General features: G+C 37.4%; 4 protein-coding genes across 4 annotated transcripts; 2 read left to right on the plus strand and 2 right to left on the minus strand.

Annotated features, from left to right (window-relative positions):
* Window positions 1-3,775: 3,775 nt before the first annotated feature.
* Window positions 3,776-4,863, plus strand: LOC116848578 (dopamine receptor 3-like). Its single transcript, XM_032824830.1, has one exon. It carries the CDS (start codon window positions 3,776-3,778, stop codon window positions 4,706-4,708), a length of 933 nt encoding a protein of 310 aa, XP_032680721.1. The 3' UTR covers window positions 4,709-4,863.
* Window positions 4,864-5,176: 313 nt separating this feature from the next.
* On the minus strand, window positions 5,177-7,438 carry LOC116848624 (cytochrome P450 9e2-like). Its single transcript, XM_032824923.1, has one exon. It carries the CDS (start codon window positions 7,182-7,184, stop codon window positions 5,628-5,630), a length of 1,557 nt encoding a protein of 518 aa, XP_032680814.1. The 5' UTR covers window positions 7,185-7,438; the 3' UTR covers window positions 5,177-5,627.
* LOC116848626 lies at window positions 7,407-16,470 on the plus strand. The gene is made up of 7 exons (XM_032824924.1): window positions 7,407-7,543; window positions 13,328-13,418; window positions 13,509-13,664; window positions 14,236-14,394; window positions 14,941-15,099; window positions 15,288-15,480; window positions 15,830-16,470. The coding sequence occupies exons 1-7, from the start codon at window positions 7,541-7,543 to the stop codon at window positions 16,047-16,049; spliced, it is 981 nt and encodes a 326-aa protein (XP_032680815.1). The 5' UTR covers window positions 7,407-7,540; the 3' UTR covers window positions 16,050-16,470.
* Window positions 15,878-22,428, minus strand: LOC116848627 (dynein heavy chain 1, axonemal). Its single transcript, XM_032824925.1, has 12 exons — window positions 22,201-22,428; window positions 21,551-21,880; window positions 21,167-21,299; window positions 20,925-21,101; window positions 20,509-20,856; window positions 20,029-20,244; window positions 19,680-19,939; window positions 19,099-19,567; window positions 18,650-18,974; window positions 16,930-17,061; window positions 16,540-16,806; window positions 15,878-15,989 (listed from the first exon to the last, which is right to left on the minus strand). The coding sequence occupies exons 1-11, from the start codon at window positions 22,392-22,394 to the stop codon at window positions 16,559-16,561; spliced, it is 2,832 nt and encodes a 943-aa protein (XP_032680816.1). The 5' UTR covers window positions 22,395-22,428; the 3' UTR covers window positions 15,878-15,989; window positions 16,540-16,558.
* Window positions 22,429-24,189: the final 1,761 nt, after the last annotated feature.

Genomic DNA, 24,189 nt, shown 5'->3' on the forward strand with positions numbered 1-24,189 from the left:
AGAGAGAGAGAGAGAGAGAGAGAGAGAGAGAGAGAGAGAGAGAGAGAGAGAAGGAGAAAGAGAGAGAGCTGCCCTAACTCGTGTGCGATCCGCAGGGATGTATCAAACGAAGCCATCGAGCGCAGAGAGAGGAGAGACGCGAAAGAGAAAGTGGCGGGAGATGGTGACGGTGGTGACGGCAAGGGTGGCGGCAGAGAAGGGACGATTGTAGGATGGAAGAGCGAGGAATCGAGCGCAACAGGCGTGGACGCATGTGCCGTTCTGTTTCAGCTCTCTGTTCTCGTAATTAGAACTATTCGCGCGTCCGCTTTTTAATGCATCAGCTGTGACTGAATAATCGTGCAAATTGAACGGCACGTGCAGCCAGAGGAAGTGGAGCGTTCCGCGTGAAATAAAAAGGGTTCTGAAAAGCTATTGCTTTCGTCCTTCTGGATCTGAGTTGCTAATTTTACAAAACACGTAGCGGCGTACGAAAAAGAAAAAGAGAAAACAGCTACGCTGGCAACAGCTACGGTTGCAGGGTCGAACAGGCGCTTCTTTCATCTTGAAGGGTGCGCTAATAATTCCTATAATTAAAAATCCTCAATCTCACCTACTATCACGAGAAGACGCGGTCGATTATGCAGGACAATCGAGTGCTCCCAATTATCGCCGCAATGATCTTTACTTATTCATTCGTCGACCAGACTTTTCTCTTTTGAAGATACAAGAAGATAGTCCGTACGGAACAGCGAGACGAGATACAAAGAGAATTTCCCGCACGTCATACCCAACCCAAGTAGCTGTATAAACTCTCCGCAATCGTGCCCGCGATTGTTACACGCAAAGCGCCTCGCGAACAGCACCATGCCACCGTCGTGCCACACCGATCGAGGCAAACAGGTGTCCTTGTGCTATATTGCAATTATTGACGCGTTGCGCTTCGCAGTCACCGCGATAGTCTGGACCCCGGCGAGAGGGTGTACGATCGGGATAAGCCCTCGACGGGCCTACGAGATTCTAGGTCACGCCGGTGAAAACCACCGTAAGCATGCCCCGATTTTACCACGTGGCCGTCCAGGGACTCCCCCTCGTCTCACCCTGTATGGCCGGGTCGAAAAAGTTCTCGCCAGGGCTGTACCTGTCTCAAGAGACTGATGAGACCTGGATGAGAAAGCGTTTGCCCGTCTCTCTTGAGCAAAACGAGAAGGGGAAGAAGAAATTGATTGCGACGCTGGAATATGGTAGTAGACAGGGAAACTGTGAAATAAATTAATCATGCGTTAACGCGAGCGTTGCGCAACGCTCTGGGCCTAGCGGGACTTTATGTGACCTATTTTTTCCTCTTACAACCTAAATATCCATATATGGCGTAGAGACGTTAGCTTTAAAGTAGCTATTTATTAAGTCGAAAAAGAGACGACTCTTCTACAATATTTTCCTCAGGACAATAAAGAGTTTTCAGAATTATTGTACAAATTATACAGAATTGTTTATTCGCTGATAAGTAACAATACATTAAATTTCAAAGGATAGAAACATCCGCGTAGTGTCTATCTTCAATTTTAATGAAACTTGACACACTTGTGGAGTAATTAAAATTAAAGAATACGTATTTTATCCCGGCTGACATGCAAGTTTAGCGTTTTGGAGTAAAATTGTTAAAATCCACAAAAATTATGAATGTAGCACAGACACACACTAAATGACTATTTTACCGACGTTGCCGGAAAATAAGTACAGCTAAGTAGTTCCATCTTGAACATGAGCGCAGATGGCGTATCAAACAGTCACCTGTATTGAGCTTTAGACCACATTGAGATATGTACTGTTATACTTTTTTTATTTTATTTGTTGAAATGAGATAGAAAATTTGTAAAAATCAGTATTATTGAGAAAAACTACGTTACACTCAAGTAATCGGCACAGTAGATTAAATAAAACCAACCTTGTTGCTGTTCAAGTATCCTTCATGATCAGCAGTGTGCGTGTATTCCAATGTGGTATAGAGATCAATGCTGAAACCGATGTTGTTCGCACCCCACTGTCAACGCTTTCACTGAATTATTCATATAATCCTGTGCCGCACAACATGCCTTGCTGAAATTTCTCCGTAGACACCGCGTACCATCATTTCGGCCTCTACCAGAACTGGTTACTGCGCAAGACCATGAGTAATGGCTTCTAACATTGAAGCTCCTGCGTTCCGAAATGTATCGAAAATATTTTGTTCAAATCGTCTTGCAAATGACTATGTACCAAACTGCATAAATGACGCATTTACCAATTTCTCATTCGTTTCCTACGATTTTCAACCTCGTACCTATAACCTGGTGAAAATGAAATAGCTCCTGACAAATAAGACACTCTCCGAGATAAAGGAAGAGACGCATTGACATTGCATCATTAGTTTGCAGACGCACTGTGTAAGATTGTAACAGGTTCTCGAGCCGATATTTAATCACTCAATAATGTGTCGCACTGTACCCCAATTAGAGCTCGAAGAAGTATTCCAATAAAGAATTACGAATGTGCTTGACATAAGTGGTGTTTAAACACTGACCCACCTCGTCGACCTTGAAGGAAAGACATAAAGGGTCTCGCGAAGGATGGCGCAGTGCTGGCGGGGCGATTATGGTTCCCGTTATTGGCCTGGCAAATGATTCAGGTAACTTACAGTCGGCATAGTCACGATTTACGACGACTAATTGCGATGGATGTGGGCAAACAGAACAGTTGTACGACATGGCCACGTAGTTGCTCCGTTCTTTCCACGAGTCGCGCGATTAAGCACTTGGGTGTGGATGCCGATGGAATGGAAGAAAACCTGATGACTCCGAGGGGAAGAAGAAACATTGCGCGCTCGTTTCGAACACGCTTAGATGCCAACTAAAGCTAACGGAATATTTTGACAAGCCGTGCTTGTTGTTCAGTCGATTCATTATTGATCGGAAAATTTCTCCCTTCGAGCCTCGAAAAGATCGAAAACAATGTACGTACGCATCGTTTGCACTTTGAAAATTGTGATAACTTTAGCGGGAAGTACAGATACGAAGAAATCGCTTTTCGTCCACCATTTTTGCGAGTCAGTTTCAAAGTAGTTCAAAAAAGAACATTTATGAACATCTCATTATTTGATGCAGGACGAAGAGATACATCTCTGCTGTTTCCACTTCAATACTTTTGAATTGGTAAGTATAAGGTGTGAAGCACAATAACGTCCCCTTCTCTTCTGTCCTCGCAGTTGTACTTGGTGAATAGCATTCGGCGTCGGCGTCGGCGTCGGCGTCCACCCAAACGTCAGCATGATCTACAAAGCGCATGCGGGGAAACAGCTTTTCGGCCGACGTAGATGCTTTTGCATGAGAGACCATGCTCTGAGTTTATCAAACGGTGTTTAACCATCGCATGAAGCGCATATTTTTCGACCAGCATCTCCCGGTTACCATTCAGTCAGTTTCTCGATTTGACCAATTTCTCGAAGTTCCAGATCGGTCCGGCGAAGCTTCGCACTGTACTTTTATTGCAAAATTTCACGAATCAGCGACTTTGCGATTTGACTGAACTGGTAAATCGTAATATAATTTGATAATTTGATTGAAATTCAAATCTGTTCGGCTGGTCTACTCTCTTTGAACGACCAATGTTTAGTGTGGCTACTAGTAATTTTCTAAGATTCATCCAGTGTTAAAATACGGCACGAAGTCGTAGCCAATCGCAGCAGATTCAACAAGTTTTTAGAGCAAGAAGACTCTTCTCTTTTATTAATTCGGCCACGAGTGTTAAAGCCTGAACCATGTTCAGCTTTCGGAAAAGAGGCGGTTTGAGTATCAGCCAGATACCGATGTCGATCGGCGATCTGTCACGGTTTCCGCGATCGCTTCACCGGGAAGCGATCACCGTGCGTCCGAATAGTTCGGAGATGGAAATGGCGGAGCAACTGGACAACACCCAGGACGGCTCCACGCCGTCGCTTTGCTTTCTTCTGGACTTCTTCCATATGTACTACATACCACTCATCATCCTTCTGGGTTTGGTGGGTAACCTGCTATCGTGCATAGTCTTTCTCAAGACACAGCTGAGGACACGCAGCTCCAGCTACTACTTGGCGGCGTTATCCATCGCCGATTCCGGCTTCCTGGTAACACTGTTCCTGGTGTGGCTCAACAGCACGGTCGGCTGGCAGGTGTTCAACAAGGAAGGCTGGTGCGAAACGTTGGTCTACGTCAGCTCGGTCTGCAGCTCGCTCAGCATTTGGCTGATCGTCGCCTTCACCGTGGAGAGGTACATCGCCTTCCGATATCCGCTGCATCGGCCATACATATGCACCGTCGAGCGGGCCAAGTCGATCACCCTGGTGCTGGTGCTCGTCGCCATGCTCCTTCACATGTACGCCTTCTTCTTCGCCGGGGTGGTAAAGACCGAAGAGGGTGACGAGTTCTGCGACCTGAGGATAGAGCATCTGGAGGCCATGCGGATCATTAGCATCATTGACAGCATCATCAGCCTGATCGCGCCGATTGTAGGTATCATCGTGATGAACACCATGATCGTGAAGAACCTGCTGTTATTCCGCAGGCTGCTCGCTCGGAACCGCGCGGAACCCTCCAACACTGAAAGCGAACACAACGACGTCAATGATCATACTTATGTCAATGATATCCCGGTAGGTCTCACTCATGGCTTCTTGGTTGGTTGCACTCGTGAAAGTATGTGTATCCCTGTTTAAGATTTAGCTTATTTCAATCTAAATTAATGTGAATCAATAAAATGATGATTGTTACGTAGAAATCAGATTGAACGTAATGTAAACTTATCGTTTTGCATCCATTATTTTAAGCAAGTTGTCCACGCACTTTGTTTTGGCCTACAGCTTTTCTCTCTTTTGCGGTTATAAATTATTGACATATTATTCTAACATGTTGTGTATATGTAAGTGTACATATATATATATATATATATATATATATACAGCAAGATATTTAATAAATTTTATTCAAGCATTTTTATAGACTGACACGCGTGTAATGGATGTTCCATTTATAATCGCTCTTAAATGTTACTGATGTTGCGAGGTGCGACATATAAAATGTGATATGTGTGTTACTCGTTGAGGAAAAATAAAAGGTTGAATGATAAATAAGAGACAATTGTTATAGGAGAGGATTTTCTTAACTACTGATATTAGTGACAGATGTTGGATGCACAATTTTTATTATATTATAAAGATGATATAAGACCGGCATAGATTCCACATATTAATAACAAACATACAAAATAGTTTCAAATTAATTTTTTTTTAATTTTCATATTTCTACGAATATGATATCTCTAAGCTATGAGATTTATAGGGAGTCGAAGTAATAAAGTTTACGTTACGACGTAATTATTTTACAATTAACAAACTTCTCAATTTCAAATGCTTCATATATAAAACAAACATTACAGAATTTATAGATATAGCCTCTTATTATGGATTTTCTTTATCGATAAAAGTATGTTTTTAAACATGACTAAGGATCAATTCGAATGTTTATGAGACACATTTAGAAACTTTCATTAGTAACATTTAGACACTTTTATCAATAAAAAATTCAAAATAATGGTTATGTATTTTTGTCTCAAAACTCCATTTACTCGATTAGTATTCATTGCAGGAGGGAACATGTCTCTCTTCTTGCTCGTAGTTTTAACCAAAAACCACCCTCCGCCATCATGATGGGTATTTTCTTGCTCAATACCAGAGGAATCTTCATTTTGACGTCGGGCTCGAGATCGCATCGCCATAGCATGTAGAATAGCATAATTTTCATCTCTAACAGAGCGAATCTGTTGCCTATGCAGAGTCTAGGCCCTATGCCAAACGGAAAATAAACCGAGTTGTCCAAATTATCGTCCAAGAATCTGTCCGGATTGAACTTTTTCGGCTCCGAATAGTAATTGGAATCATGATGTACCGAGTAACTCGAAAACCAGATGCAGTCTCCGACTTTCACCGTGGTCGGTTTGCCGTCCGGAGTCGCCGGTGGCAGCTCGAACTCCTTAACGCATACTCTGTCGAGGAAGGCCGCTAAAGGATATAATCTCAGAGTCTCGTTCAACACGGCGTTCAAGTACTTCATGCTATTAATGGCTTCGTATGTAGGTTTCCCGTCGTTCTTTCTGAGAACTTCCTCGATCTCAGTCCTCAATTTGTGCTGGACATCGGAATTCATCGCGACTTCGTGTACCAGGAAGCACATTGCCGTTGACACGGAATCGAATCCACCTAAGAAGAAGATGAATGCCTGGGCGGTCATCTCGTCGATGTCGAACATTGGTCCGGTACTTTGGCCCCTGGTCTCCATCATCAGCTGAATCATGTCCGGACGACTGATGCCCTCCTCGTCCCTAACCTTCACCACGTTACTGACGAGATTTTTAAAGAAATTCTCGACTTTTTCGCTGAACATTCGCACATTAAACATTTTCACGATTTTTGGGAAACTTATGTTCAACATAAACTTCAAACCTAAATTGCTGTCGAAATTCATGGCCTCTCTACCGAGACGATAAAACTCATTGTTTGGATCTTTGAATGAGTTCAAACTGACGCCGAAGGCGCAAGTGGCCACCACATCGTTAGCGTATTTGCACATTTCTTCTTTCACATTTATCGTCATGCCTACCTTGGAGTTGTTGGCCATATGAGTGCTGAAGTTGTCAGCGCACTGGCACATTAAGTGAAACATTGTTTTCAACTTGCTGGACGTGAAGGCTGGACTAAGAAGTTTCCGCATTTCGCGCCAATGATCGCCTTTCAGGCTGAATAGGTTTTTACCTACCAACCGGTCGACGTCATTGTTAACGAAGCTACGGTGATCACAGAAGCTGTCGAAGTTTTTGATGGTGATCGTATTGATTAGGTCCGGGTCGCGAATCACGAGGGTCGGAGTCATAAAATTGTAAATGCCGAAGTACTTTGTGTTGGAGAAGCGTTCGTACAATTTTGCAATAGTCTCCGTTATGGACAGACGTCGGAAGAAAACGGGCGCCATGTTGCCCAATAAGATGAACGGTTTCTCATGTGGAACGTTCAGCTTCTCAAAGTGCATCATGTTACTCTTCATGATTTTATATAAGTAAGCACACGCCGTGAGGACGGCAAGAAGTAGGATCGTGGTTACCATCGTAATTTCCAGACTAATTATTGATGAAAAGAACATTACAACTCGTAACTGCTGGTTCTGCTGGTCGTGTTTCTCAAGTTTACTGCATGTCTCTCAAGTCTTAACTAATTTCTTCGTGCTCAGTTATAGATAGATGTTATTTATATCTTAGTGATTGCGAAATTCACGTTTCCCCCAGTTGTGAATCTTATCTCCCTTCAAGTTTAAAAACGTCACACGCGGTTGTAGGGATGTTGATATTCTCGAGAAAAGATAGCCGTCGGTTGTACGCAGACGACTCTCGACTAAACCGCAGTGTCGATTACAAGTGATATCTCTGTCCACTGCAGTGAGTTTTATATTGAAACAGAGATACACAGTCAACTTGGAGGACAATTAATGTCAATGGACATATGGTGTGCGTAAGCTTGAAATCTTCTCTATCATTGTTTATCGAAACGAGATAAATTTTTTTGCGATAATATACGCAAACATTTGTTGAAGCTACATTATTGAAAAGTTTATTCCGTGAATGCACGGAAATAAAAATTTTAGTAAACAAAGAATAGACCAATATCTTGAAATATCGATTTTATGCGTATCTTTTAAACATTTTCGTTTAATATTTTAAAAACATTTCAAAGGTATTATTAGATAATACAATTCTTTTAAATATTGCAAAATTGTTTTAGAAATATTAAAATGTCGCAATTATTCGTAATAATGCTGATACAACGTTAAAAACTACATATAAGAAAACGTTACATGTTGCTAAATGTCGTTGCAATAACGATATAATTAAATTATATTTAATGATTTTTTGCTTATTGGGATATAATTAAGGGATGAAGACTATTTGAGAAGCAAAAAAAATTTATTTGCAACATTTCAAGCTGATATTTTTGCATTGCTTCTTTATATTATTTAATAATTGACATATAAGACGACATTTACGTGCGTTATTAATAACGAATTATTAAAAACACGCGTTTTCTCTAGTAGGAAGATAAGCTACATGAAGATGAGCTGAAATAAAACACCCGTTAGAAAAAGCATATCGTTAAAGTCAATAAGTATAATTGACCCCGAAACTCGTGGAACGACCTTCGCTCATTGCAATTCTGACTTCCAATCATGAAACCGAGAATCATGACGTAAACACTTGTTTGCTTAGATTCGTAACTTATACAGGATATTTCAGATTCATCTCCGCGAATTTGAAACACCCTATAAAATATATACATCTACTTTAATATAAAATCTACTTGCTACTTTAGTATAAAATCTACTTTAGTATAAAATCTACTTTACACAGCAATCTGACTTTAAATAACACGAAAATGATTTCGTCTCATACCAATTATTCGTTCATCGATGACAGAGATCATTTTTCGCAACTTCAACCAAAAATCTCTCTTCGCGATCATGACGCTTTCTTATTGAACACCATGGGAATCTTAGTATCAACAATAAGTTCGAGACTACATCGCCACAATTGGTGGGACACAATGAGTACAGAAACGAAAAAGTTTTCGGTAGTTTACCGCTATAAGGGAATTTATCACACGGAAAAAAATTTGCTTGAATTAACAACCACTCAAGATTGAGCAGTTGCAATTACTGGCTAACCAGAAATCTTGTTTAGTTAATTAGAATCTTGTTAACTTGAACAGAATTCTGATAACTTTAATCACGAAATTTTCCTAGATATATTATGGCCTATTATTTACTTAATGATTAGCATAAAGTACTAATGTAGCATAAAATTAGTATGAATGCAAAGATACGTTCTCATACAATGAGAATTTTCCGGCATGTAAAAGAAGGTATCTGATGCCATGAAAATTGCTGTTTATTTTACCGGAAAAAGAATTAATCCAGAATTATATACCAATAAAAAATAGATATTTTAATAAAAGTAATGGCGCAATAAAGATGGGCATTTTTCAAGACTAGCATATTTTATACACATAATGCTGTTTACAATAGCATCACAAAGTATGAATTATATATTTGCATGTAGTGTTCAGCATTTTTGAGCTGGTTCGTTCATACTTCACCGAATATTTGATTAATCCAACCAAATTCTTTTTTCCATCTACTAATATAATATCTGGGCCCAATATTAAATGGCATTGAAATATATCAATTTAATCCAAATAATGTAATCCAGAGACACTGGATTAAAGGATAAGGATGATTAGAGATAAAATCGTAGTCTCCATCGCGATAATTCGAATAATTTTCGAATTAATGTCTAGGTATAGCTTCCGGAATGGAGCCGTGTCTTGAATCAGCGATATGCCGACGTTTCGCAAACGTTGCAGTTTGCATCATCAGGGCTGAGAACTCTGATACTGAGCTCCCTTGGGTAAAGGTAGTCCTTATATGCCCCCCTCCCCCCCTTTGTGTAGATGGTGTTTAGGGAGTAGGGGACGAGGCTTGAATCCAGCCAATCAGCGTGTTTTAATTGATCAGCTGATCAATTAAAAAACCGGGAGGGCAGTATGCCAAATAGAGTTTACTTGCATACCTTTGTCTCGGTTGAAGTTGTTGGGATGTTTCAAAATTTCTAGACCTTCACGATGTTTTCTGGCAAAATAACTCTGTGAGGGAGCCAATCTGGTGGCTTTTTCATATTGTACGGAGTGTCCAGTCTCCATCCAGTGTTCAGCTAGGGGGGCATATAAGGACTACCTTTACCTAAGGGAGCTCAGTATCAGAGTTCTCAGCCCTGATGATGCAAACTGCAACGTTTGCGAAACGTCGGCATATCGCTGATTCAAGACACGGCTCCATTCCGGAAGCTATACCTAGACATTGTATCAATGGCCGTGAAAGCCTCAAATCTAGTAATTTTCGAATTAATTCCACGAATACAAAAGTCGTAATTTTCGCTTTGTTGACTTCCTACAATAAGGAAAATTATCTTCACTGGGGATAATTAGATTGTTATCAGTCATATCGGAAGATTATTGATATAATTATTGGTACATAATTAGTCGAATTATTGGTATTATTGACTTTACATGTATTGATATTATTGTTATAGAGGAAAGTAGCCAAAAGCGACATAGGCCTCCTAAAGCGACATACCTCTATATCTCATATATTAAATGTTGTATTTTATCGAAACTAATATAAACGTAATTCGTTTTATCAGTTAAGTCATGAAAAATTCATATGTGATATATTTCTTGCTCTTTTATATGCTAAATTAGCAAATATCGAGTTTTAGAAATTCGTAAGTTTTATTTTTGACTTTTATTGACGAATTACGTAGACTAATAATAGCGATAATAATCTTTTTGCTTAATATTAAATTCTTCTACATGCATTTGGCTTTTGTATAAATATTTTTTAAATATTTTTATCTTCATTATTTTTTTGTATAACTTGAAAAATTTCTGTATAACTTGAAAAATTTTATGAGAATGTGTCTTAAAGTGACATATCTCCTACAGTATGCGATAAATGCGATACTCTGTGACTTACATAACTTGATTCTAACCTCCCATTGTGACATGATATTTGTTTATTTTAAAGTTTAATTCTGTTTAGATTAAAAATATAACGTATGTAAAATATGTGAGAAATGAAAAAGATAGAAATGCCAAAGATATGTTTTTATTTAATTATATTTTCCTTTTGTAATATTATATTTTGAATAAATGAATATTATTCAATCATTAAACGCATTAAGGAACTATTTATTATCAAATATTATCATATATGCAACACGTTATATAACTTCCAATAGGTATGACGCTTTTGGCACTCATTTTCTTGGAACTTCATTTTCGTGCGTTTTATAAAAATGTTTTTTGTTTTAAATATAGAAACAATTTCAGTAAAAATATGATATTATTTGATAGAAGATACTTCCAACTACATGTATATATATATTTACATTTATATTTTGAGCTTTACATTAAGACATAACCTTCAAAAACAAAGGGTATATCGCTTTTGGTGTTTTTACTCTATGTTCACTTTCATTTTGTCGGCCAGTGACGATCTCTTATAGTGACGATAGCTTATTTATAATATGAACGCTTCAAATAATCGTTTTATGTCTCATTATTTCGAAAACTTTTCCTCTTATTGCTGTTTACGTACATGTACAGAAATTTTCGTAGAATTCGTCTCGTGATTTTTTGGTCTCTAATCTCTATTATATAATATTATATAATATAGGCCACTCTATTAGTCGTTGGCGTTAGAACTGATTCTGCATATTATTTTCAATATTTATTCTCAGAATCGTTACCGTCGCGATATCAAATTTCGAATTAACTACGTAAATATACAATTCCTATTAATTGTTCTTTCCTACATAGTTAATTTCGTAATATCTCGTAATATCTGTTATACTATTTATATAATCAATATCTTATCAACCTGATAACACAATGCGATAGCAGCACATCCGTATCTTATACGTACATTTTGCGATATTGAATATTTTTTTGTCATTGATCACGCTCTCGCATATTAGTATCTGTTTTTCCTACATAGTGTAAATAAGAAAAGTATTATAGAGTAAATATAAAGAATAAGAAGTAAATACGAAAGAGTAAAGATTAATCAATAATGCGTGTTTATAACTTTAATTACTTTATTTATCTATGTACTTAAAGAGAGAGATAACGGAAAAGCTTATATAATTAAATGTCCTAATAGCCAGACATTTAACGGCATAGTACTACAATTGCTTAATTTTGTAAAAATATATAATATTTAATAATGTAAAAATATAATTAATTAAAAGCTGAGACTTTAAGAAGTATTATTAAGATATAAAAGACTGTAAAATTATCAAAATTATTTAAAAAATAATTTGCAAGAGTAGGAATATACTAATACCCCGACAATGTCCCTATTGTTAAACTCAGTTGACCCAAAATCTGAATATGATAATTAAAATAAAATGACAAATAAATTCGTCATATTTTGATTGATTTTTTTTATTTTTTCCGTTTTTTATGTCCTCCAAAGCAGCATTCTCGTCCTTATGTGTATATGACTTTTTTCTTATGCTTTTGGCATATTTATGTTCTTATAAAAAAAACAATAATTCATACGGTATTAATGCAGATAACACTGCAAAGTGTTTGCATGGATGTCGTTCGGAAGTTATATTTTAGAAGCTACCCAGATAGCACAGAGAATTCTAAAAGAATTCAGTCATATATTACCAATTCTGAGTTAATTTTTAGATACAGATATTTTTAGGTAAAAAGAATTCTTTTTACTGAACTGAACTCTGAAGAATTCTTTTTACATCTGAAAATGAACTCAGAATTGGTGACATACGACTGAATTCTTTTCGAATTCTTTTTGAATTCTCTGTGCTATCTGAGTATATAGGTATAGAGGTTATATAGTTAAAATATACACTTTCAAATTACATTTATTAATGTGTCAATATTTACTTACTCTTTAAACTTTTGTTGACAATAATTTTAATTAACTTTACTTATAAAAATGTTGTGATAGCAGTTATTTTTCGATTTGCTTGTTGTTACACGCGAGCACATGTGTAACGCGAGTTGCATCGATAAATGCATACTGAATGTATGGCCGGTTACTAGGCAGTCATGAAATTATTGTACCAATAGCTAAATTCATAAAATTTAACTACAAATAAATTTTTTTATTAACTAAATGTATTCTTATAAGTATTCTTTACTATTTCCGGAATATATAACGTAATGCTTATGAGATAAAAACAATAAAGTGAATAAAAAATATCTTAACAAATATATCAAACTTCTTAACAAAACGTTAAGAACATCGTGAAAATATATCCTGTATCTAATCATGTTGCAGTTTTCTTTTTTATTAGATAATAATTTTTATAATACTTAAAATAATTCAACATATAAATGTTTTTAAATATTGATAGATTTTAATTAATATTATACTAAGAGAAATAATTAAGATTAATAATAATAATTTTCCGCGTATATGTCCGGATATAGGGACATGTCCGGCTATTGGTACCTTTACCTTAATAGAATTTGATTATTTTAAGAATTTAATTAGCGAATTTTTTAATTGGTCGTAAGAGTTCAGGAAATGTGTTGTAATCTCATTAATCTGGCAAATCGATTCTGACATAACGAGCGAGACAGATACGAAACAGAAAATCGAATAATTCATAGAATAAAGAACAACATTTATTATTGTATTTTTAGACCGTCCAAGCCCGCATTAACAAACACCGCGATATAAATCCAGTTTCATTTACCGATGAAGACAGGAGTGAAACAGTTTTTGAGACAATAGGTGAGTTAGTCCACTGTAACACAAGATTAAAACCTCTTTTTCGTTTCATTAGAATCTATTTAAAAAAATTATTAAATAAAACGCTCGCAGAAATTGAACGTCCGCTGAAGTATGTGTCAACGCCTATTCGGCCAATTCGTTTGTCGCCATCGGTTTCTTCATCTACCAGACGATACGGCTGCGTATGGCCTGGACCAGAGTACCTTGTCGAGGAGAAAGAGGATAAAAATGTTTTCGAATCGATAGGTAAGTCGATCTACTGTACAGAAAGAAAGAGCTACTGCAACAAGAATATGTGTTTTGTAGCTAAATTTTGTCGTATATCAGTATTTCTACAAGTACAGCGTACTTACACCAACATACTCATAGGGAGAGAGTGGCAAACTCTATCACGTGACCCCTCTCTTCTGATTGGTTGCGGGCGTCAAGGCTTCTCGTACTTATGATGCACTGCATCTACTAGGCATTTTAAAACATATGAAAATAGAAATCTAAAAATAATGCATATATTTGTAGATTTATTTCACGTATATAAATTCGAAAAGGCAAATATTTTCAGGATTAATAATGTATCACTTACGGAGACCCGATTGTTTTATCGCTATCAACTCTTGCCTAACCTAATCTTGTACACTTTAGAGAGCTTTAGTTGCAGCAGCAACCTTTAGTTACAGCAATAAATAAATTTTTAGCAAACCATGATTAGCTGCAACAGTGAACTCTTTTTTTGTCCATGTGTGACATCAGATTTCAGTCTTCATCGTTGGAATACCTATTTTGACGAAATCAACAAAACAATTTATTTTGCGCTTCACAGAAATCGGAAGTCCGTTGAGGATGACTCCGTCATCTTCGCCTCTTCCGATTCGTTCACTGCCATCTTTGATTCCTTCATCGGCAAAACGATACGACTGCGTATGGCTCGGATCGTGGTGCACTCTTCAAGAGGAGAACGAGAGATATTTCGAATCGATGGGTATGTTAAGCACATATTAACAATCGTTATTTGAAACTCTTCTCGAAGGAGATACTTGGATTCAACTTCAAAATTAGATGAAAATTTTTCAGTTAAATCGCAATTGTTGATCTAATGTCACATGTATCATATAATTTAACTGAAAAACAAATGGCATGAGGCGGAGAATTTAATTCTAAAGCGCGTATTAATCGTGCAATTTGTTTCATGACTACATGAAACTTGTTGCATGTGAGATATTTATTTAGATTTTTATTCAGAGTCCGATTCAAACTTTTCAGCTGAATTATAGTATATGCGATATTAATATCTGTAATCGCGCGATTCAACTGGAAAATTTTCATTTAACTTTGAATTCAAGTAACTGAATGTTTCATTAGAGACGAGTTTCAAGTAACATATATTAATATGGAACTGAGTGTCTTTCGTAAGACAAACTTCAAGTAACGACCATTAATATACAGACTTTACTCCACTAAGATTTAAATCTCTCACTGAAGAGTGTACTTTAGAAGCGAAACGACTTGTCTTTCACTTCTCTCACAGAAATCAGGAATTCGAGATACGTGTCAGCCCCCACACCCTCGCCAAGTCACTCACCGTCTCCAAAAATAAACCACATATACATCAATCAATGGGACAACGTTCGGATCGGACCGGCGTGCAATGTTGAGAAAGAAGAGGAAAATGTCTTCGAATTTATAGGTAAGTTGCAGTTTATCGCCACGTAAGATCTAAGTCTTTTGACTAAGACAATGCTTAAGCGGATGACGAGCTTTCTTGAAACACTCATCGGTGATGAAAGCCGCTTTGCATGGAGAACTGCAAATCTCTGTGATGCTGTGTTATTATGCGTGTTTAGCAAAATTCAAACGGAACCATTTGTCTCACAGAATTCCCGTCAATGCCAGAACGCCGGCCGGAACGGCAACGTCCTATCCCGGAGACGCCACCTTCTTTACCCCAACGCGCAAATCACCATCGAATCTCGAACATTACGGAATCCCATCATTTCTCGAGCCACCAGAGTACCACCAAAGTGCTCTTACTGATCAGTACTGTCTTTATAGTGCTGAATTTGCCCAGGTAAGCAGTGCATAATCTCTCTCTGTTTCATGAGATAAACTTCTCAAGAATTGTCGCTGAAACTCGGAATATATATTGCATACGCAGCAAAATGCATATTACACACTTACAAACTTAAAAAAAGGGAAATAATCACTTTTCTTAGCAGAAAGTAGAATGATATTTTTCTGTGTGCAGTTGAAATATTACCTAACTGCTAATGCAATCAGAAAAAAATTTTTTGACTGTTCAGAAGTTGAGATGTTTGTAATTAAAGTTAATACCTTTCTAACACAAGTTTCCTATACTATTTTAAAATTAGCGTTTCATCTTCTAATTTTAATTTCTAAACAAGTCGTCCCGCTTTCAGCTACATCATCCGTTTATGCGTGTTCTTCCTCACCTGGGCGGAGAAGGAGACGCCGGCCTTGCTATGGTGTTTGCAGCAATTATTCATGCTGCCTTATTACACCAACTTCAGCATCAACTTCCTCTTGTACGCGATGTACGGCGTGGCCTTCCGCAGTTGTCTACGAACGATATTGCGGAAAGCGATGAAGTGTGAGGAAGCATCACAGAGATTGAAATAGGTTTTCATAATTTGCGTTTTTTCCTCCTAACGACCCATCAATAATGTTCTCTTTTGACATCACGCATTTCACGAATTTCACATGCTTTTTATCCAAGAGAAGAGAAAAAATGAAGCCTATTTATACACTTATATGCGTGTATGTAACGTGCATTAAAGATTATTTATATTAACTCCACTGATTGTATCTATATTATTATTTATATTATCACGTATATTATATGAATTAATATTAACAACACTATATAACAACTCTCTACATGATAATTATAACTATATAACTATATGATATAAATAATTATAACTATCTCATTATCTATGTGACTTGTATTACGCTTAGTTCATTTGAATTTGCAAGAAATTGGAATTGTAAATAATAATCGCTTCTATACATGATAGACATTTAAGTAAATAAATTATTGTTTCCGAAGAAATTTGAGGAGAATTTTATCGTTCGTCCGCTCTTTCTATTACAAGCATTAAAATTTTACCTCGCAGTAAATTTGCCTCCTATACGGTATCTGTTCGCGCAGCATTCGCGACGGCCATTACGATATCTTCAAATTCCATTACGCCAAGAATGAGTAAATGTTTAAGAGTTAACGTCGGAGTGAGTGTCATTTGTACGCCGGTTTTTTTTAAAAGTTCTTCGAAATGATGGGCCTTCATTTTAGGTTCTCGCAGAGCTTGTATCACACCAATATAAAGCTTGAACGCTTCAATCTGATTTTTCATAGTAAGTGCAACAGTAACTACATCTGCTCCAAAAAAAACAATATATCAATTTTGCCATAATAAGTAGCGGTTTCTCGTTGAACCGCGAATTGTGTGTACTATGCATTTGGCACTTGGTGAATGTTCTAAGTTTCATATCCACCTACTTGGATTGTCTTGAAGTATTTCCGCGCAACGCGATATGGTTTTATGCAAATCAGCAACTATACCTTCGATCTTATGCGCGTCGATGTTTACTAGAGGATTTCCCATCCACATTTCTTGCCATTTTAACCAATCTGTGCGCCAACATTTAGAAAAATTACAGATATTTCAATTGCATCTGTTACAAGAACTAACAAAGTGATATAATAACGCGTTGAAACGAGATTAATAATTGCAACTACTTGAATAAATCAGTAATGAAATAAGTTATATTATTGTGAAATATGTTATACTGAGAAAAAATATTTGAATGTTTATTTGTGAAATGTAAAGTTCACAGAAATAAACTTTATATATTCTACAAATAAATATGCAATTTTCCTTTTTTTCTATATTACAGTATGTTTGATAAGAGCGTGTACGGCAAAACTCAAAAACTTAGGATAATACATAAATTGAAAAAATTGGTACATATTATGCATGATATAGACTGCGATGCTTTATTATTAATAAGTTGTCCAGTCGTCTCCATTATCAATAATTGACTGGCATCTCCGAGGCATACTTTCTACTAATTTTACAGCATAATCTTCAGACAAAGATTTCCATATAAATCGAATCTGTCGAATTAACTGCTTGACGGTCCATATTTTCTTTCCTCGGAGCTTAAACTTTATAAGCGCCCAAACATTTTCAATTGGATTTGCATCTGGCGACTGTGAAGGCCAATCCAGTACGTCAACGTCATTTTCTTGTTTCCACGCAGTACAAAGTCTACTCCGATGTTTCGGATCATTGTCCTCTTGCAGTAGCCAATTTTCATTTTTCCTCGTAAACCACCTTTGGGCAGATGGTAATAAAGCTCTCTCATATATTTGGACCATTTTAGCAGCATCCAAATTTTGTGTAAAGATGTGTAAAGTGCCAAATCCCTGTTTTGAGAAACAGCCCCAGACGTGCACCTTTACCGGATGTTTAACGGTCCGCTCGATGAGTCTATTGGCCTGGGTAGACCAGACACGTCTGATAGAAGACTTTGCCCAAAACGAAGCTTCATCTGAAAAAATTACGTTGCCCCAATAGCGGTCCAAATTTTCTTTTGCCCAAGCAAGTCTTTTTTCGACGTGTTTTTCAGACAGCAACGGTTTCGTTATCGTGCTTCGAAATTTCACTTTATGAGCCAGTAAACGTCTTCTTATAGTATGACATGATATATTTAGACCCTTTTTAAGTAAAACCGCTTGCCCGCCACGCAATGATAAACAAGGATTCTTCTCAAACACCCGTAAAATCATTTTGTCCTCCTTTTTCGTCGTTTTCTGCACAGAGCCACGATCCGGCAAGTCATCAACGTTTTTGACCTCGGAATAACGTTTCACCCACTTACTCACAAACGCCTTAGACTTCTTCATATACTTAGCAGCCGCTCCGCGCGACATTTTTGGTCCTTTCGGATGCGAACATAGAAACACAGCTTCGTAACGTGATGCGTACGCGGCACTCATGTTGAAATACGCCCTTTTGTAACGAAAGTCAAACGATAACTAAGGCTTTCTAGACAAAGCATCTTGGGAGAAGAGCCCCGCTATTGGCTCGCGTTCATATCCTCCCTCTAACGATTTCGAGGAAAAAGTTTTGCCGTACACGCTCTTATCAAACATACTGTAACTTGGAAAATTTGGTTTTGACATGACGCACGTTTTCTTATCGATATCTGATTACCGGATGCAGTGACCCATAACATTAGATATGGCTCGAACTTCTCTATCAACTCGTCCAATTGATGGTACACCACCACTTTTATGCGAAATAATTCTTGTCGTTTGTTTAGCAGTAAACCCGAATTCCGGTATTCCTTTATCGTCTGCTCGATTCTTTTCATCTCGATCGCCGTTTCATCTATCCTGTTGATGTCCGCTTGCAGTGTCATGGTCGCGACGTTTTCTATGAGAATATTGATCTTTTCCGACAGGATAATTTCGTCCTGCACTTGCAGCTTGTAGAATTTCTCGTATTCTCCGGCGAAACGTTTCGTAGCGTCTTCCATCTGCGCGAAAACGTCAGAGAAAACGATTGTACGAGTGAATGAGGAGTGATATATTTTATTAATATTTCTTTAATTTACGTCTGTTTTTATATAATCTACGTAAAAAACGATCAGCGACTCTCACGAGTAATCGCACTTGGCGAGAGGAACCAATGGCTTGCCACTTAGCTTCGAAATCCTGGTCGGACAGATTCCTCCAAAAGTAGTCGAGAACGTCGAATTCGCGTGTCAGTTTCAGCACAGTCTCGTCCAGCGGTTTTATCATCAGAGGTATTGTTAACACCCAATCTTGTTCCTCGAATAAATGCTCGATATCGCGAGACGGTGATCTTAATCTCGCAATAATTTGCGAATAATCAGTCAGGACGGTGTCAATTCGCGCACTCAAGCTCTCGGTGAACATGGTCAGCAATTGTGTGCTGCAATACTGTCGTTTTTGCACGAGCAGATTCTTCAGTAATTGAACATTTACACGGAAAGGCCCTATAATGATCTCATTCGGCAGTGCGTTCTCGAGGGCCGATTTCATCTTCAGGTGAAAGGATATCTCGTCTTTGACTTCCACGGTGGTGTGATCTGCATCCTTAAAATCCCTTACGAAAAATGACAAAGAGTAATAAGTGGTGTTTTTTGCATCGTTTCAACAGCAGTCGCGTTTCTCTCGCAGTCCACGAAGCTGTGTCACTCAACAGAATCTAAACTCACTTCATGTACTTGTCGACGTTCAATGTGAAAAAGTCCAAATATTGACGATACTCGTTCGCGTACGCTTTCAGTGGTATTATAGACTTTCCGTAAGCGACTCTCAAGCGATCTCGCGCCTCGCAAACTTGCTTCTCCATTAAGCCGACCGAGCTAAGAAATAAATCTTGGAGGAACTCCAGGGATGGCAACAGGAAAGAGTGAAGCTGTTTAACTTGATGACACTGACTCAAGGAATCGTCCAACAGGTTTATGATAACTTCCTGAAAATCGATAGGATAGGATCGATAAGAATGGAGTATACTGTTAATTCGTCGGTTTGTTCATTAAATGAACTGGCCCATATTCATACTTCAAACGACTGCAGATCGCTTGAGTAATAAACAGTCTCATCATTCATCAGAATATCGATGTTAAAAACAGGATGTGCTGAAGACTTGAATTGTGTATTTATGAGGTCGGTACCCCACACAAAATCCTCATTTACATTTAAAGCACATTTCGCCGGAGCTATCAACATCTCTACGTACAAGGCTATTGACTTGTATACAAGATTTCGCAACGCCGTCTGTACAACAAAAGACAAGATCACACAGAAAAAGAGAACATTTTTGTTTTGAAAATATCCTTATTTTTAACATGTAAATTTTGAAATAAAATTTTGTTGAACAAAGATAAATTACTTGCATCAATACGTATTTTATGTAATTTAAGAAATAAAAATATTTGGTATTTTCATGGTGTTCGCATGGAAGCACTCTAACACTGTTACACTTTTGCATGTATTTTGTAAAAACTGAAACGCGTCATTTTACGGAAAACTCGACTTTACCTGCATTCGAAGCACAGCGACATCCATGAACCTTTTTAATTTCATCACATCGTAAATCTCGTGATTCTTTAGCTCGGGATCGAGCCATCCGTTCTCGAGATCTCGCAGGCACATTCGAACCGATTGCGCGATCCGCTCCAACCACGATTCCTTCAGATACTTCATCACCATGCCGGTTTCCAGATTCTGTTGCGACTCAAACTCCAACAAAGACATCGATTTCCCGTAATTCGAGACGAACAGCTTCATATCTGATACGTGTATGCACTCGACGACCACGCACTGCATGGCCTCGTGCACTTCCGGCAAAACATACAGAATCGTGTGGTGGAAGTAATTCTTGGTCTTCTACGAAGGTACATTATCAATTAAAACGCTCGAATACGGACAGTAGCGGAAATTCTCCCCGCAAATACCGCAAAATCCTCCATGCCGGTGTGAACTTTGCCCACTTCAGGTACGATAACATCGTGGACGTCATTAATTTTCTCCCATGCGATGAAATTAAACGTGTCGGGTTGTTTTTCTACAAGTGACCGCCACATCAGATTGCACATAACTCGACGGTACTCCAACGTGATTTCTTCCATCAGCTAAATACCACGTTAAAGGATCATTAAGCAAACAAATTAAATATAATAAGCGATTGTGCACCTACGCTTGAGAGATGGTCGGGCACACGTTCAATGGAAACTTGTTGAGAAACCAAGAGGATTATTCGACCTTTCTGTCGCTCTTCGTCGAACGCCGGCATGCAGTCTATCCGCATGCAGTCCAAGTAAAAATGATATCTACGTACATTCTTGTTTATTCTCTCAGCAAACACGACGACGACGTCGACTACACATCAATGTTATAACTCCCCATTCAACAATGTAACTGTTGTACAACATTCGCGTTACATTGTATTTAGGATGTCGAGTAAGAAGTTATAACATTGATATTATGTTACTGTGGCAGTTGGTGTTTATACTGGGATTAATGATGGTTTTCTCAGATACTTCAAAGTTTTTATAGTTAATGCGATATTGCGTAAATTAACCTAATTGCAGCTTCGGCTATCTGCCTTCGTTTAACGGCATTTGCTACTCTCTGGACGAATTTTCTGGGATCTTCTCCGTGGAATCTAATGTATATCCTGGGTAGGAGGAATTTTCGCTTGAGACCGTCCAACGTGAGAACAGTCCAGACTTTCTCCTCGCTGTTGTAGTCCATCACGGCAGCCTGAGTCCAGCCAAACAGATCATTCAGCGTTTTATCATTTCGATCAAACATTCTGTTCTTTTGTATGGCTTTTTCAACAAATATCGTGGCCGGTAATGGATAACGAACACCGTCAACGATACCGAGATTTATCCACTCTTCCACTGTTCTGAAAGTCGCGAAATATTGCAAAGCGCGTATCAACTATGGCGAACATGATAATTAATAACATGATAATTAATACTCGCCATGTCCACACGAGGTACAAAATATATAAATTAATTTATTGTAAACCTTTGCAATTAATTAATCGTAAACATTCGTAAGAGATATTCTTCTTCTCTAAAATCTAACTCCCCGGGAAAAAAGCTTATATGTGAATTTTGTCCATATATGGTTATATGTGATCATATATAATTATATATGTCCACATTAAAAAGTTGTGAAGATACAATTGAAATAAATGTTTATTTACAACGTATTCCTCACCTACAATCGTATTCTTCGTCGTCAAACACTTCCAATGGCAAATAACTCGCTTTGGAGTATAAGTCGTATTTTTCCTGGTAAGAGAGCAAGGACTGACTTTTTTCGGGTGGTAACATGTCGGACGGTTTGATACCTTTCGCTTCTAAAGCATCTTCTATTTTTAAATTCTTATACGCTCTTCGTCTTCTCTCCATTTCGACGTTACGCGGCAGCAACTTTGGCTGAACGTCGTATTTCATTTGCACCTTCGGTAAAAAAACTTCCGCTGGAAAGATCTACAAAAAAGAAAAAAAGATAAATATATTACCCCTTTTCGCCCGTCTTTCAAGAATTTAAAGTTTAATCTTTACAATCTAGGGAGCTACTGTAGCGACGCAGGAGCAAATTTCTGAAATACAAATACAATTTTTCTTCTTATCATTATTATCAAACTTTGTCATACAAATTGGTAAAAAAAACTTAAAAAATAACTAAAATTTTTTCAATAAAAATAAAAAAATAAATATACAAATATATTCATACGTCACAAAAATTTTTAATGTCTTACTAATAATATATTTTGAAATTTATGCAAATATATATAAATAAATATATTAGCACGACGATGGTAACATGTTTTTTATTAATCTATTATTTGACGTATGTGAAAAAGTTCAAAGTCTGTAAAAGTCACCTAAAGAACAGCCCGGACTGTAAGGATTAATTAAAATTGTCTACGTATCATTATTCCTGCACAATTCTGTGTTTACGTACGATTGATTTATCTTCAGGAAAACTTATCCATCTTTTGGCAGCGCCTAAATAAGTATGTGTCTTTTGTATTTTAATTTCTTTTACGATCGGACAATGCCATTTCGTGAAAATTTGCGACGCCAGCTTGACTCGTCTCGGGACAGTTGATGGAAGGATAACTTTATCTTTGTCTGCGTGTAATTTACGGGGTTATTTATTATAATTAATCATTGTTTCGTTCTCTCTTTCTTTCTCTCTGTCTTATTAACGCGACTCATTCATAATATTTCCCGAGTACTAACCTTTCTTACGAGAATGGACATCCAATTCGATATTTCCAACATCCATTTCGAATGTTTTGAAAATATTCTATATTCTTTTTTCAAAGAGAAGCATGAGAGCGACCATCAGCCTGATTTTAATAGCCAGAGCTAGGCGCATTTTCGAGACGCCATCTAACAAAGTGCGCCTTTACTATGTTCGTTAGGCATATTTTATTCTGGGATATTATTTTACAGGTTTCTGAAGTAATTTTCGCGTTTGCAAAGATGTATTTTCGAAAATTGGATAAAGTTTGACTATTTCGCTCTGCATCTTCTCCCGGATCACAATGTGCGTCAATGTGACTTTCTCTATTCCTTCAATAATACGCCAAGTATCTTGAAAATAATTTTCCAATATCCCAAAGTCGTGTTCATAACGCTGAATCCAACTAGCGTCGTAGGAATTTCGGATTCTCGAGTATGGGCTGAAAGTCGGTCATATTACTACATGTTATTTAGGTCATATATTGTAAGCATTTAGAGCATATTCTCGGATATTTTTTTACAGTTTTTTAATATAATTTTCGCGTTTGCAAAGGTATATTTTTGAAAATGACGTAACGTGTGCCTATTTTGTTCTGCATCGTTTCTTGGATGACAATGTGTGTTAATGTCACTCTACTCCCTCAGTAATACGCTCAGAGTGTTGAAAATAATTTTCCAATATCCCAAAGTTGCGTTCTTAACGTTGGATCCACTATATCTCACTATATCTCATCAAATTTTCCCGCTAAACTATTTAACCGAGATTCAAACCGAGTTGTTTGGTCTCCTGTATTATTCGTATTATTGTAAATTACATAACTAAAAAGCCGCCGCCAACTTAAAGTAAATTAATCGTATTAATAAAGCGCGGGATATTTAAACAACCATATTGCACATAAGAGAAGTAAAGCTACTTATACAATTTAGTTACTTTTTTTAAATAAGATTT

Source organism: Odontomachus brunneus, unplaced genomic scaffold (genome assembly GCF_010583005.1).
Source record: "Odontomachus brunneus isolate Ranch 3 - 2012 unplaced genomic scaffold, Obru_v1 Obru_scaffold_097, whole genome shotgun sequence".
In the NCBI taxonomy this organism is placed as follows: Eukaryota; Metazoa; Arthropoda; class Insecta; order Hymenoptera; family Formicidae; genus Odontomachus; species Odontomachus brunneus.

Coding starts and splice junctions, on each gene's coding strand:
- LOC116848578 (XM_032824830.1), top strand. CDS start 3,776: ATGTTCAGCTTTCGGAAAAGAGGCGGTTTGAGTATCAGCCAGATACCG.
- LOC116848624 (XM_032824923.1), bottom strand. CDS start 7,184: ATGTTCTTTTCATCAATAATTAGTCTGGAAATTACGATGGTAACCACG.
- LOC116848626 (XM_032824924.1), top strand. Junction 15,100..15,287: donor AAATGTCTTCGAATTTATAG/GTAAGTTGCAGT, acceptor TTTGTCTCACAG/AATTCCCGTCAATGCCAGAA. Junction 15,481..15,829: donor ATAGTGCTGAATTTGCCCAG/GTAAGCAGTGCA, acceptor TCCCGCTTTCAG/CTACATCATCCGTTTATGCG.
- LOC116848627 (XM_032824925.1), bottom strand. CDS start 22,394: ATGGAGAGAAGACGAAGAGCGTATAAGAATTTAAAAATAGAAGATGCT. Junction 21,881..22,200: donor GACGAAGAATACGATTGTAG/GTGAGGAATACG, acceptor CGCGACTTTCAG/AACAGTGGAAGAGTGGATAA. Junction 19,568..19,679: donor AACGTCGACAAGTACATGAA/GTGAGTTTAGAT, acceptor ATTTTTCGTAAG/GGATTTTAAGGATGCAGATC.